The sequence below is a fragment of the Lycium barbarum genome, chromosome 3 (assembly GCF_019175385.1).
Source record: "Lycium barbarum isolate Lr01 chromosome 3, ASM1917538v2, whole genome shotgun sequence".
Classification (NCBI taxonomy): domain Eukaryota; kingdom Viridiplantae; phylum Streptophyta; class Magnoliopsida; order Solanales; family Solanaceae; genus Lycium; species Lycium barbarum.
Genome location: NC_083339.1, coordinates 134,106,468 through 134,120,514, shown reverse-complemented (window position 1 = coordinate 134,120,514; position 14,047 = coordinate 134,106,468). Strand labels below are relative to the sequence as shown.

The following is a 14,047-nucleotide window of genomic DNA, read 5'->3' as shown; positions in this document are numbered from 1 at the left end:
CAGATTATAATTTTTTTACTTAAATACCCCTTAAAAGTAGAACGACCAATTTACCTCTAGATAAAAATAAATTATGTTATATTAAACAAGAGCCAAGTAATGTCATCCTATTTTTAATGAGCGTATAGTTTGCGTTAATGTGTTTCGCTGGAATATGTATAGAATGTGTGTGAAGATGAAAAATCACAGCATTGGCTCTTAGAGCCTATCTTAAATGATATATTAACATCTTATTTATTAAGTTACTGACCATCTTTTCAAATATATACAATGTATATGAACATGAAAAATCTAAATAAATAAATAAAGAATTACGTGGGCTGTTGATTCTTGCAATATTGAAGGACAAATAAATTACTTATTTATTGTGATTATTATTGAAGATAAGTCACATGAAAAGTCATTTTAAGCTCTATATAATGAGAAAACAAAGAAAGAAATCACAACAACTTAGACTGTTTTTCCTCTACATTCGTAGAATCGTATTCATAAAAGTCTACTCTCATAAGTTAGCTGAACTTCTAGCACAAAGAGATGTTCTTTTTGTCTTATTGTTTGGGGTTTTTGAAGTATATATGTTCTTTATATTTGTAACTTTATATGCATCATTCTTGTGTTGTTTTATAATTAACTTTTATGTTGTTCGGTCCATTTAGATTATAAAATTTAGAGGCATTGTAAATTTAGTGAATGGATTATTCTGATAAAACTTAAATCTCATTTTACGTTTTTTTAATTGTTAGTTTCTTTGAATGTTGGAGATTATGGGATTAAAAACTTGAAGCTTCAGCTTAAGTTAGTACCTGTAAATTGTGAGGGCTTGCCTGAGTAAAGAGAAAGTTGGATTTTGTTGTAAAGTTTTTTTTTTTTTTTTTTTTCCATTTCGTCTTCTTTGGATGTATTTCTAAATCCAATCAAATCATCCTATCTTTGAACTCTTGGGGTGAAATAAATATATTATTGTTGTGCTCTGTTTGCAGGTTTTGTGGAGACATATTTTTCTCCTTATCTTTGCTAATTTCGTTAAAGAATTTATAGGCAACTACTAATTTTGGAGCACGAATTCATTGACGTATTCATACCATTAGAAGCTATGTTATCTTAATTAGCTTCACATATTTCTTGCTCATGGCAAATGCACCATCGCTGTTATGAATTTTAATTGTTTAAATGAATAAATTGTAAATGGTAAAACTAATAGTCTTGATTTCAGTATTTTCTATTTTATGCTGCGATTAATTTTTAAATATATAAAAGTTTTAAAATATTGATAAGAGACTAACGTGTAACGCGTTCCCATAAGCGGAACCTTAATATATTATTCGATGAAATGTTGATGACGATGAGCTTATTATGAGGCTGTTTGGATGAGCTTATGCCTATAAGCTGCAAAAAGCTTATAAGCTAAAAAAAATAAGTTAGGGTAGTCTAACTTATTTTTTTTGGCTTATAAGCTGTTTTCAGCTTATAAGCTGCTTTAGATAAGCTAAGTCAAATGGACCCAATTATTTTTTTGAGCTTATTTTAAGCACAAAATGACTTTAAGCTGGCCAGTCAAACACTCAAAAAAATTGAAAACAGCTTATAAGCAACTTATAAGTCAATCCAAACGGGAATGTTGCAGATTTGTAGATCTCTATATGAGCTGTCAGCTATCAATTCATTTTGTGGGCCAGTACTACTCTATACGGTTGGCATCACTTTCATAAATCAGTGAATTAAGCATTTTGATTATTAGTTGCTGAGTACGAAACTAAAATAACCCAAAAAAAAAAAAGGTATGAACCAAAATATCTCAAAAAAAAAAGAGGTACAAAAGTATGATTTTCATGTAAATCAACGGAGACGGACCTGTTAAATTCTTTAACGCATGATTTTCATGCGTTATTAGATGCTCTTTATTTTATTTTTTTCCTTTCTTTTCTTTCTTTCTTTATTTATTCCTTTCTTTCACATTTTTTTACATACTTTAGCCATAGATTAATCATGTTTTGAGATTCCAAAACTTGAATATTTTATATAGAACCCTATTTATTTTTGTGCGATATAAGGTAGGCTCAACACATCAAGGATATACAAAACTTCGGATTGTCGTTTTAGTGATTGAAAAGTGTTCGAAGTTCATTTTTATTTGAAGACTTGTTGTCATTAGCTTTAAGTTATTTATGTTTTAGGGTTTCGCGTTTTTTTTATATTAATGCATAACTTTATTTTTAGTGATTATAACTTTATTTTTATAATCAATTAACAAAATATCAATTCATGATCAATTATTTATGTGTAATTTTTTTTTTTTTGCGTTATACCCTTCAACCCCCAACTAATTGGAGTCTGCAACTTAAATAACCCAAAAGGTGGATTTTGGTACCAAAATAACCATTAAAAAACTTTTTGTGCACTAATTATTTGTAAGTTGGTGAAATTTTAAATGGTCATAACTTTGATTTTGGGTATTTTTTCGAGATCTATGCGTCTGAACTGTCGCAAGGCTATTCGCCAGCCCCGAATTTTCCAAAAACGTCTATTTTCCCATTCAATTTCAATTTTCCCCCAAATTCATGCACAATTTTCATTTATTTCTTTTTTAAATCTAATGGCGAAAAATATATTTCAATTCCATAATCCCATGATAATGATGTTTTCAATGTCAATTTCAAGGTTCCACATTCAATTTAAGAAAACAAGTTAGATAGCATTAGTGAACATACAAAATAATAAAAATTGTCTACATTGTTACTTTAACCAACTTGGCTTGGTGGTAAAGCTTTTGCCTTTTGACTTTGTTTTTATCTCATCCGCAAGGGATCAAACCTCAGCGGGAGCGTTGAGAAGATATTATTAGTAAAAAAATGAACTAATTTATTTAATGATTAACATGGGATAAACAAGTAATTAACATGGGAAAAATAATTTCAGAAATAAATATATTAGCAATGACATAATTAATAAATAATTAACGGAGATCCATGGAGGTGTCATATTTGTAAATACTAAATTATTCATTATTTTTGAAATTAACTAAAATTTTATATCTAATTAGAACTTACTTAACTAGGATAAGTTATGGAGGATTTAGTTAGTTATTTTGAATAATCCATGATATTGTATTGTTGATTATGATTTACTTAACTCATATAATTAAAGTAATAACGAACAAAATTTTATAGTAACTAACTAATCCTTCGTCAAAAAATTATGTTAACTAACTAATCCTTTTCGGAAATTATGTTAATGATGTTCAATCCAAAACTAAGGATTTAGCTTATCGTTTGTTATTCAGGATTTAGTTTATCGTTCGTTATTCGGGATTTAGTTTATTATTCGTTATTCAGGATTTAGCTTATTGTTCGTTATTCGTTAATGGATTATTTTTGTACCCAAACCCACTTTTGGAGTTATTTAAGTTGCGGACTCCAATTAGTTGGGTGTTGAAGGGTATAACGCAGAAAAATACTTAAAAGAAGTAGCTCGTGGAACTGAGTTCCGCTAACCGCTTCTTGCTAACAAAGCTGTCCAATTCAATGAATGTGCTTGCGGCCTCTTCTCTGCTCAAAAAAAAAAAAAAAAACACAGAAATAATTGATTATGAATTAATATTTTGTTAATTGATTATGGATTATTAATTTGTTAATTTTTTATTTATTTGTGAAATTGTCAAAATAAAGTTACACATTAATATAAAAATAACACGAAACCCTAAAGCATAAATAACTTAAAGCTAATGACAACAAGTTTTCAAACAAAAATGAATTTCGAGCACTTTTCAACCACTAAAACGACAATCCGAAATCTTGTGTATCCTTGATGTGTTGAGCCTACCTTATTAATCGCACAAAAATAAATAGGGGTCTATATAAAATATTCAAGATTTGGAGTCTCAAAGCATGATTAATCTATGGCTAAAGTATGTAAAAAAGTGTGAAAGAAAGCAAGGAAAAAAAAAAAAGAGCATCCACATGATTTTCATGCGTTAAAAGATACTTTGTACCTCTTTTTTTCCTGGGGTATTTTGATTCATACCCTTTTTTGGGGGGTTATTTTGGTTCCGGACTCATTAGTTGCCAACCGGCCATGAAGTTGTAGCACACAGTGGTCTCAATGGATTCGTTACATGGCTGCAGATTTTTCATCATATGTTAGATGAAAACTACACTGAAATGCTTAAATTAAAGTCACAAACTTCTGAGAAAATTCAGTGCCTACTTGAATTATCAAATGCTTTTAGGAATTTAGGATAGAAGAGTGAATTGCAGAAGCCCCCCCCCCCCCCCCCCCCCCCCGGGCGGCACACACACACAAAAACGATAGATTAGTGTGGCCCAGAGTTTGTTCGTTGATTTTGCCATACTTGTCATGTTCTGATATATAGTTGATGCTTGATGCTTTATAGTTGACTACAAGCTCCATAAGTTAGTTGAAGGAGCATGTTCTCTAGACTCTAGGCTTTAGAAAGAGTAAGAACTTTGAAAAAGTGGCTCTCAATAGGATCGCAACACTGCCCATACACTTTGGGTAGCGTAATTAGTCTACTATGCTGGATGCACACATGCGGAATGTTGGCCCTTAAGTGAGGAATGTTGTTTTGTCTTTTTGGCATGGCAAATTTCAGGATGTAAGACTCTTGTTCTTCATCTATGCACTTCCCCAAAAGCTTGAAAGGCTCGATTTTCATGTCGCCAACCAAACATAATATAGAAAAATATTTAGAATGAGGACCAACACGCCTCAACTTTAAAACTGCATTATTTCTGACATCCTCACTTTTGTACACCTCCTCAACAATGATATCATCAACAAAGATCTGATCTAATGGTTGGAATTCCTCTATTTGCTCCACAAGTTGGCCAGTATCCACAACAATTGGTGGTTGGGCATCAGACGCCTCAACTTTTTTATTTATTTGAGCCTGCAGGTCATAGATATCTAAGCCAAATTGGTCTATCTCTTGTCTGAGCTCAGTTCTGCCCTCTATCAATTGTGTAGCCATGTTTGTAAGACCATCACGGAGAAACCCATTGAAATTTCATTTGTTGAGCTTGTTTTGTAAGCCAAGGTTGGCTCACTATCTCCACTTCTTCAAAGTTATCTCCTTGCAGGAACTTGCTCTCTTCTTCTGTTTGGGGTTCGTCTTGGGTATTGTATTGGCTAAGTCTGTAACTTGCAGATCATTATAAGTTTTAGCCTCGGCCTGCATCTCTGTGAGTTTGTCACGAATCCTCTCTATGGCTTTCCACATCTCTGTGTTCTGCTCTCTCATTAATGCACCATGCTCCATCATTTGCTCCCCTATTTGTTTTATCATATCGCTAGCCCGAGCAAGACTTTCTGCATCCTCTACTTCATTACAACTGTTAACATCACAAATAATAGGAGAATCATAATAGGGGCTCGGGGATGGGGAATAAGAGTTAGGACAACCATTGCAATGACCGTCATGACCGCCACATATATTACAAACATTCCACTCAAAAGATTGGGAAGGTGCACACACCATTCCCGGAAATATTTTGACAGTGTTGCCACAAGTAGGGTCCTCCACAAATCAGATAAGGATCACCAAAATAAGAACAACCAATATTCAACCAATTTTTATTCCAAGATGCCATGTCAATAAAGCTAACCAAAATATTAAATTAAAAATAAACTAAATAATAATTAAAAAATAAAAACTTGAATAGACAAAAAGAAAAGTCTAATCTAGAAAAACAGTTAATTTCTAAGTCCCCGGCAACGGCGCCAAAAACTTGTTACTCCCAAACGCACACGTAAGTATATGCGGTCGTACAAGTAATATAGAATTTTAAAGTCCAAATATCGTACCCACAGGGACTTATGATTAACTATTTACTAAATTAAACTAATACTAATTGTCTAAACAAGAAATAAAATTCAGAGATATAATTATCAACTAACTAAAAATAGAGAAAGCAAATAACGAACTTCAACCAAGAAAGAGCGGATTTTTATCGGAGAAGAGATAGATCTAAGGCTATGACCACTAACAATCCAGTTGAGTCTTCAAATCGTTCTACTTATGAGTTACTAGTTGACGGGTTAATTATAACTTTATGAGTATCTTCCGAGTTGCTCATAAGCCTGTAGATGCTACTATAACGCCTATATTCCTATGGTCGCCAGAGGTAACAAGAACGCATTTACTTCTCCGTATTCAACTAAGTAAGGCTAAAGGGTATATTCATATCCTCATTAGCGAAACGATTATATTGAACAAGCTCTATTTATTCTTATTACGCATGCAAATTCCCTATCCCTAGTTCAATTCACACGCCATAGATAGTGCTCAACTATTTCGTCAAATAATCAAACAATTAAGACCAAGAATAAATAAATAACCCAAAGATGGAAAATCAATAGATAGAAACGATAATCAAACCACAACTTTCATGTTTGGAAGGGGTGGTGGGGTGTCGGGTGGGTCGTGGGTGGTGTAAAAATAAAAAATAAAAAATAACTTTTAAAAAATTTCTTAGGAGGTGGGGGGTGTCCGTGTGTGTGTTTGGGGGGGGGGGGGGGGGAGGAATGTGGTAGTGTAGAAAACCCAGAAAAGTAAATTTGGGGAGTGTGCGCGGGGGGTTGGGGGGGTTGGGGGAGGGAGCGATGTGGTGGTGTAGAAAATCTAGAATTTTTTTTTTAAAACTTCAAAAATAAAAATAAAATCGGGGTTGGGCGGGGTTTGGGGGGGGGGGGGGGGAGGGGGGAATGTGGTGGTATAGAAAATTCAGAAAAAAATTTTAAAAAAAATTGTTGAGGTGAGGGGTGGATGGGTGAGGGAGTTGGTATGGTATGGGGTGGTAGCGTTGGGGTGGAGTTGGTGGGGCTTGGGTAGATATTTTTCGGAACATGTTTTCTACCAACCAAACAAACATGAGAAAATAAGTAAGAAATTCACTTTTTTTTTTCACTACCCAAACGAACATGAAAAAATAAGTAGAAATTCACTTATTTTTCAGAAAAACATTTTCCTCCATATCGAACACACCCAAAATCTCATAAATTTATTGATGTTTTCCACAATTCTCTAGACTGTTCTCTTTAACGCTCTGCACAAGAAAATAGGTGGAATGGCATCCATGTTTATAATAATGCAAAACCTATTTTAATTAGACACTTTAAATTTAATAAATCTATTCTTATATAATTTTGACGAAAAATCTTATTAAACATTAAGTAAATAAATTATAAAATATTGAATCTTAACCAGTTTTGATTTTTATTGTAACTTTATATTATTGCTCAACATCTTCTAATGTTTAATTACTGTATAACTAAGATTCCTATTTACTGAACCATATCAAAGAAGTGCAACAATCAATATACATCCTAATTTGTTTTAGAAAAAACTTAAATTCATAGGCAGGTGCAAACTCTATGGATGTGGGTTTGAAGCAGCAACGAACGCCATAAAGACAGAGGCGTGTCACGCCCCGAACCATGGCCTGGGCGAAATACGGCACTCGGTGCCTTACTGCATGTGACCGAGCGAACCACATGGCTTGCTGAATCATCATGAGGCATAACATGAGCGGAATATAACGTGAATGCATGATGAACCTTTGTAAAACGTAGTAAGTCATAATACTTAATAAAAATACTTGTTTAAACATGACTGCGGAAATAACATGAATGAACCAAAATGGCTATACGACTCCGAATGTCTGACATAACATAACTGACTTGTCTAGTCTATGAAACCTCTATCATGAGTCTGACTGGAAAACATACTTACTGGAACAAGGCCTCCAGCATACCTTAGATGCATAACTAATCATAAAACAAAAGTTGACTAAACCCCGAATGAGATGGGGCTTACCAATAAGCTGATACGAATGCTATCCTACTGAGCAGATGTATCGTCCTGTATATCAGTACCTGCATCGTGAAATGCAGGCCCCCGGGCAATAAAAGGGGACGTCAGCACATTGAATGTACTGGTATGTAAAGCAACTGAAAGAAATAACATGGGACATGGAATAACATGATAAGAACTGAAACTGAAAACCTGGACATGTACATGAGCATGAGCATGGGTACATATATATATGATATGAGTAAAACATGATAAGTAGGGAGAGCATTTCATAATCCGACCATGTGATATCACCACGTGGGTACTACCTCGCCGGACCAGCAGAGCCCCCATACCTTGCCAGGGTATAAGGTGGTATCGTGCCTGATGGATCCATTCGGTGTAAAATTAAGGTATCGTCCTAACTGGGCGGAGCGATCCTTGTCCTACGGTGGCTACGTAGTTTCAGGCTATCTGAGCCTTCTCGGTAATTCGTGCAACTCCCAAAAACATGAACATAATCTAGTTGGCTAAGAAGCCCATGATTTTCGTGAATTAACTTGTACTTGTCTTGTAATCATGATTTCACGAAATAACTTGTAAACATGGTTTCATGAAATAACTTGTAAATGTGATTTTATGAAATAACTTGTATTTAGTATGTATGTATCTTGTATCATAGCATGAAAGTAATTATATAATATAGTTGCATGACAACTTGTAGACATGTAGGATCTTCATGAAATAATCATTTTTATTTAAAAACATGCATGCAAGAACCCATGGAATACGAGATATGGGTTTTCATGGATTACAGACGGATTCTCAATAATCATAAAGAAATAGTAAGAACTCAATGATGGAATTATAACAATTCATACATAATATAATCATGGACATGGACCCAGGGTTATCATGAGCATGGTATAGAAACCCTAGTTTTAGTAGAGAATCATAATTTATGGATTATGAGGGGTGGGGAAGAACAATGATGTTCTCACACGTAGATAGTAACTCTACATACCTTAGTCGCTCCAAAACTTGAATTAAAGACTTGAGTTTTGAAGAAGATTTCCAAAATCTTAAATTCTTGAACCTTGAGATGGGTTTTCTTGAAAACCCTAGTTTAGGAATGATGATTTCTTGTTTAGATTATTAGAGTATATGTTAGAATTGAGTTGGAATAACTAGAGTAGGCTTACCTTGGTGTTCTTGATGATGGAGGAGGGTAGGAGGTCGTTCTAGGGCTTGAAGGAATGAAAAATAATGATTTGAACTGATATGGACGAATATATACTGTTCTGGAAAATTTAACTTTACGTCCAGCAAAATACTGGCCATATTTTGAAAGACGGGCCGTATTTTGAAATACGGTCCGTATTCCGTATGGACTGCACTGCGTCTCTTCAGTAAAATGGTCATAACTCTTTGCACAGATGTCCATTTGACCCCCATAATATACCGTTGGAAAGGTATTTCAAAGTTCTATAACTTTCATCAAGGAAGTTTTCCCAAATTCCAAATAAGTTTTGAAATACGGGCCGTATTTTGAAATACGGTCCGTATTTAACGATTAACCTCTAAGTGTCAAATTCCAGAATGCTCAGAAATCTTTGGTATCAGTTTATGTTTTGAAATACAGGTCGTATACTGAAATACGATCACTGTTCATGGGCGTAAACCACCATCTTACAACTGAAGAGGAAATTTCCAATTTGCACATTCTTTATCTGGTTTTCTAAGTCTAGGATCATGGTCAAAGCTTAGGTTAAAGGTACGGGGTGTTACAAGGCGAATCTCTGATTTTTAGAAGATAGGTACAATACTTAAAAAAGAAAGGAAAAAATGCATCAAATGGGGATTGATTCTTAAACCTTTAGGTAAATAACTTAGCTTACAACTACGTGCATCACTAAGCCTTTTGTAGCATGGGTGCCAAAAGATAATACTAGATATATTTAAAGAATTATACACATAATATAGTGAGTTTAATTAGGTGACAATGGGTTCACGTGACCCTTTTTTTACACATAAATTGGCCACTTGACGCGGGAGTGCAGTGCCTTGGTATTTTGGACCCGGAAAATGGTGACTTATTCACTGTACATAATGAAAAATCAGTTTTGCGAATTGAAGGAAAATAATTTGCGAAATATCTAAATGTAACCAAACCTGAGGAAGTTTTCCTTCAAACAAAATACACCTAAAACGTGAAAAAATATTGCATGTGGTACAAAATGCGGCTTAGACGAAGCCAAAAAATGTGTGATGTCGATTGTCCTCCCATAATGAGAGAGATCAAGAATTTTGGGAACTACTTCAACTTGACATATAGCCATTCCCTATAAATTACTCTCCTCGTTATGTTAAGTACTTCAGCTCTAGCAAGAAACTAAGAAAATCAATTGTGCTCTTGATATAATGGTAGCTTTGCCTAGCTAAAAATAGTTAGAAGAGCTGCAAAAAATAACAAGTAAAAAAAAAAAACTATCGGATCTTATAAACTTCACGACAAGAAGCTATGGAAGTGGATAAGGTCCCCGCAAGAGAGGAACCCAAGTACGGAGGAATCAAGGCCATGCCCTTCATTATAGGTAAATTCCAATATGAAGTGGTGCTACTAATATACTGCAGTATAATTTCATTCCAAATGCTATAACATAAACTGTAGAATTTACAACAACAAATTAAAATGTTAGAGGCCTCTTATTTGAGCTTTATTTATGTGGAAAATTTGCAGGAAATGAGACCTTTGAGAAACTGGGGACGATTGGAACCTCATCGAATCTCTTGGTTTACTTAACCACTGTCTTCAACATGAAGTCAATTACTGCTACTAACCTCATTAACGTCTTCAATGGAACTTGCAATTTTGGAACTGTGCTTGGAGCTTTCCTCTCAGACACTTATTTGGGTCGCTACAAGACATTGGGAATTGCTTCTATATCTTCTTTCACGGTACAAAAAAGAAAAAAAACATAACATGCTTTGATTTTAAGTTTCAGTTCATGGTAAAAATTTGACTATTTTTATGCATACAGGGCATGTTGTTATTAGCGCTAACAGCTGCAATATCGAAACTGCATCCTCCTCACTGTGGAACTGCAGAAACTAGCATTTGCCTTGAACCAACTACAGGGCAACTAGCTTTCTTATTATGTGGATTTGCCCTACTAATAATAGGGGCTAGTGGCATAAGACCATGCAACTTAGCCTTTGGAGCAGACCAATTCAATCCCAATACAGAATCAGGAAGAAAGGGAATTAATAGCTTCTTCAATTGGTACTACTTCACCTTCACTTTCGCCATGATGGTATCGTTGACTGTCATTGTATACATTCAGTCGAGCATCAATTGGGCTATCGGATTGGCTATTCCAACATTTCTAATGTTCTTGTCATGCGTTTTCTTCTTCGTTGGTACCAAAATTTATGTCATTATTTTACCTGAGGGTAGCCCCTTGACAAGCATGGTGCAAGTGCTCGTAGCTGCAATAAAGAAAAGGCGCTTAAATTTACCACAACAATCTCAAAATACCTTGTTCAATCATGTTTCTGTCAAGACTATCAACTCTGAACTTCCTTACACAGATCAATTTAGGTAATAATGAACTACTCTCATATATCTTTTAATTTAACAGCCAGTTTTACTTTATCATTATTATTTAATTTCTGTGACTATATTATATTTTTGAACCCCCTATGTATAAATTTATGGTTATACAGGTTCTTGAATAAAGCATCTATTTTAAGCCCACAAGACCAAATAAAAGAAGATGGATCAGCAGTCAACCCATGGAGACTTTGCAGCATACAACAAGTGGAAGAAGTGAAATGTGTTGTAAGAGTATTTCCAATATGGGTAGCAGGCTTGGTATACTACATTGTTCTAGTCCAAATGCAGACTTATGTTGTCTTTCAAACTCTGCAAAGCGACAGGCGCCTTTACAATGCTAGTAATTTCAAGATCCCAGCAGCATCTTACGCGGTCTTCTCCATGTTGAGCATGTCAATTTGGATACCTATTTATGATAGATTAATCGTCCCATTTCTACGAAAAATCACCAAGAAAGAAGCTGGCATAACAGTCCTTCAAAAAATGGGAATCGGTTTGGTTATTGCAGTTTTCACCATGTTAGTATCAGCTGTCGTGGAAACGAGAAGAAGGAACACAGCGCTTAGGCATCCAACACTAGGCATTGAACCAAGACGAGGCGAAATTTCTGCCATGTCTGCTAATTGGTTGATACCTCAACTAGCTCTTGCCGGTCTTTCTGAAGCATTCACTGTCATAGCCCAAATTGAATTTTTTTACAAGCAATTCCCTGAAAACATGAGGAGCTTTGCAGGGTCATTTTTGTTTTGTGGATTTGCGTTGGCTAGTTACATGAGTAGCTTGTTGATATCAATAGTTCACAGGACAACAAGAACATCAGATACAGAGAATTGGTTAGCAGAGGATCTAAACAAGGGGAAATTGGATTATTTTTACTACTTAGTCGCTGGTTTGGAGGTTTTAGATTTTGGGTACTTCTTAATATGTGCCAAGTGGTATAAGTACAAGGGAACACAAAATGATCACAATCTTGAAGTAGCTATGGATAAATTAGAACCCACAAAACCTCTAGTTTGATTAAACACTTCTCATATTCTTCTTCTTCTTCTTCATCTTTTAAATAAATACATAAAAATTCAGCCGCCTGGGCAATGTATATTTGATTCATGTTACACCAAAACTCACCCATTAGACTACAAATGGCAATGCCTAGTAGTTAAAATATTTGGTTATTGTCAATATATTAGTAGTAGAATATTTTATCAAATGTAGAATGTAAGATAAATAAAAGTAAAAATAGATAAATCAATGAAAGGAGAATTGAAGGGGGGGAAAAGTTAATTGTGTGAGTTGAACTAATTGATTGTTTTATATAAATTTCATGCATTTAGATTTTTTTGTCGTATAAATCTAGAAGTATGAAATTTGTAATACTGTGACATAAAGTAAAAAACAATAAAATACAAAAGGTGACACAAAGTTATTTATCATGTCCAGGATTATATCAGCATTTTCTTAGTTATTACTTCTTCCTTTTCAATTTATATCAACATATTTCCTTTGTAGTCGGTCCGTTTCAAAACAAAATTGCTAGTAGTAATTCAAATTGTATACTATTATTCCACTGCCATAATTGAAGTGAGTTCTTAGCTCTTCAAGATATGCAATAGCAAAAGCTAAAACTCACCATGGCCCATGAACAAATACAGAAGCTAGGGCCAATGACCAAGGTCCGAAGAATCCAGGCCCAATAGTTAAGCTAGTCACGTTTCATCAGTACTTTTAAGTGATTTGGCTCCAAAATTTTTCTACTTCTAGAAGTTCTACTTAATCAGCCCTTTTGTTATTCTTCAAAATTTTATATGTATATTATATGTATTATGTATTATGTATTATGTATTATGTATGATATGATGAAGAATTAACCAAGTATCGGCTTACCCAATTGCTTAAACAAAACATAGCTGACCAATGTAAAATATATGCATATATCCATGTATAATATGTATATAACTGTGTATAATGAATGTATAATCTATGTATATCGGCTAGAAAAAGTAAACAATGAATCCGACTGGCTTATTGCATAAAGATCCCATCGTGGTATGGTTGTATGGCAAACTACAAATCCGCGAGTTCATAATAATGAAGGGTTCTTTTATTCTACGTTCATATTTTTGCTTTGTTCATAAGGTACTTTAATTTGAACTTATGTAGAAGAAAAGGAGAGCATGCTTTTTAAATTATACTGACCTCAATATGTTTAAAGGTTGTGCTAAAAAAATATAAAGAATAATTTTCTTTCTAGAACAATTTGAGATATAACATGACATACGAGAGCAATAAAAGTAGAAATATAAATAGTGGTTGTTAGATACATCTCAAAATCCAGTTGACAGTGCGTTTACCAGTTTGGGACCACAATTTTTGCTACTTGGAATATCAAAGGTGCTACCTGCAATTTTCAGTTTAGTGACTAATACTGGACTGTATTTAATTGGATGAATGGAACTTCTACTATTCTCCCAAGAATAATCAAATGGTTTGTACCTACAAATGTACATTGTATTAAATCAGTGGGTATAAACTATAACCCACATGCACTTAGTCGGTATAAACTATAACCCACATGCACTTTCTTGTCTCTCTCGTAAATATCCACACTCGCAGTCACACTGATATTT

General features: G+C 34.2%; 1 protein-coding gene across 1 annotated transcript; it reads left to right on the top strand.

The window, feature by feature from the left end:
• The first annotated feature begins 10,173 nt into the window (after window positions 1-10,173).
• Window positions 10,174-12,693, top strand: LOC132632693 (protein NRT1/ PTR FAMILY 2.11-like). Its single transcript, XM_060348734.1, has 4 exons — window positions 10,174-10,401; window positions 10,548-10,765; window positions 10,849-11,408; window positions 11,534-12,693. The coding sequence occupies exons 1-4, from the start codon at window positions 10,329-10,331 to the stop codon at window positions 12,438-12,440; spliced, it is 1,758 nt and encodes a 585-aa protein (XP_060204717.1). The 5' UTR covers window positions 10,174-10,328; the 3' UTR covers window positions 12,441-12,693.
• The last annotated feature ends 1,354 nt before the right edge of the window (window positions 12,694-14,047 follow it).

Coding starts and splice junctions, on each gene's coding strand:
- LOC132632693 (XM_060348734.1), top strand. CDS start 10,329: ATGGAAGTGGATAAGGTCCCCGCAAGAGAGGAACCCAAGTACGGAGGA. Junction 10,402..10,547: donor GGCCATGCCCTTCATTATAG/GTAAATTCCAAT, acceptor GAAAATTTGCAG/GAAATGAGACCTTTGAGAAA. Junction 10,766..10,848: donor CTTCTATATCTTCTTTCACG/GTACAAAAAAGA, acceptor TTATGCATACAG/GGCATGTTGTTATTAGCGCT.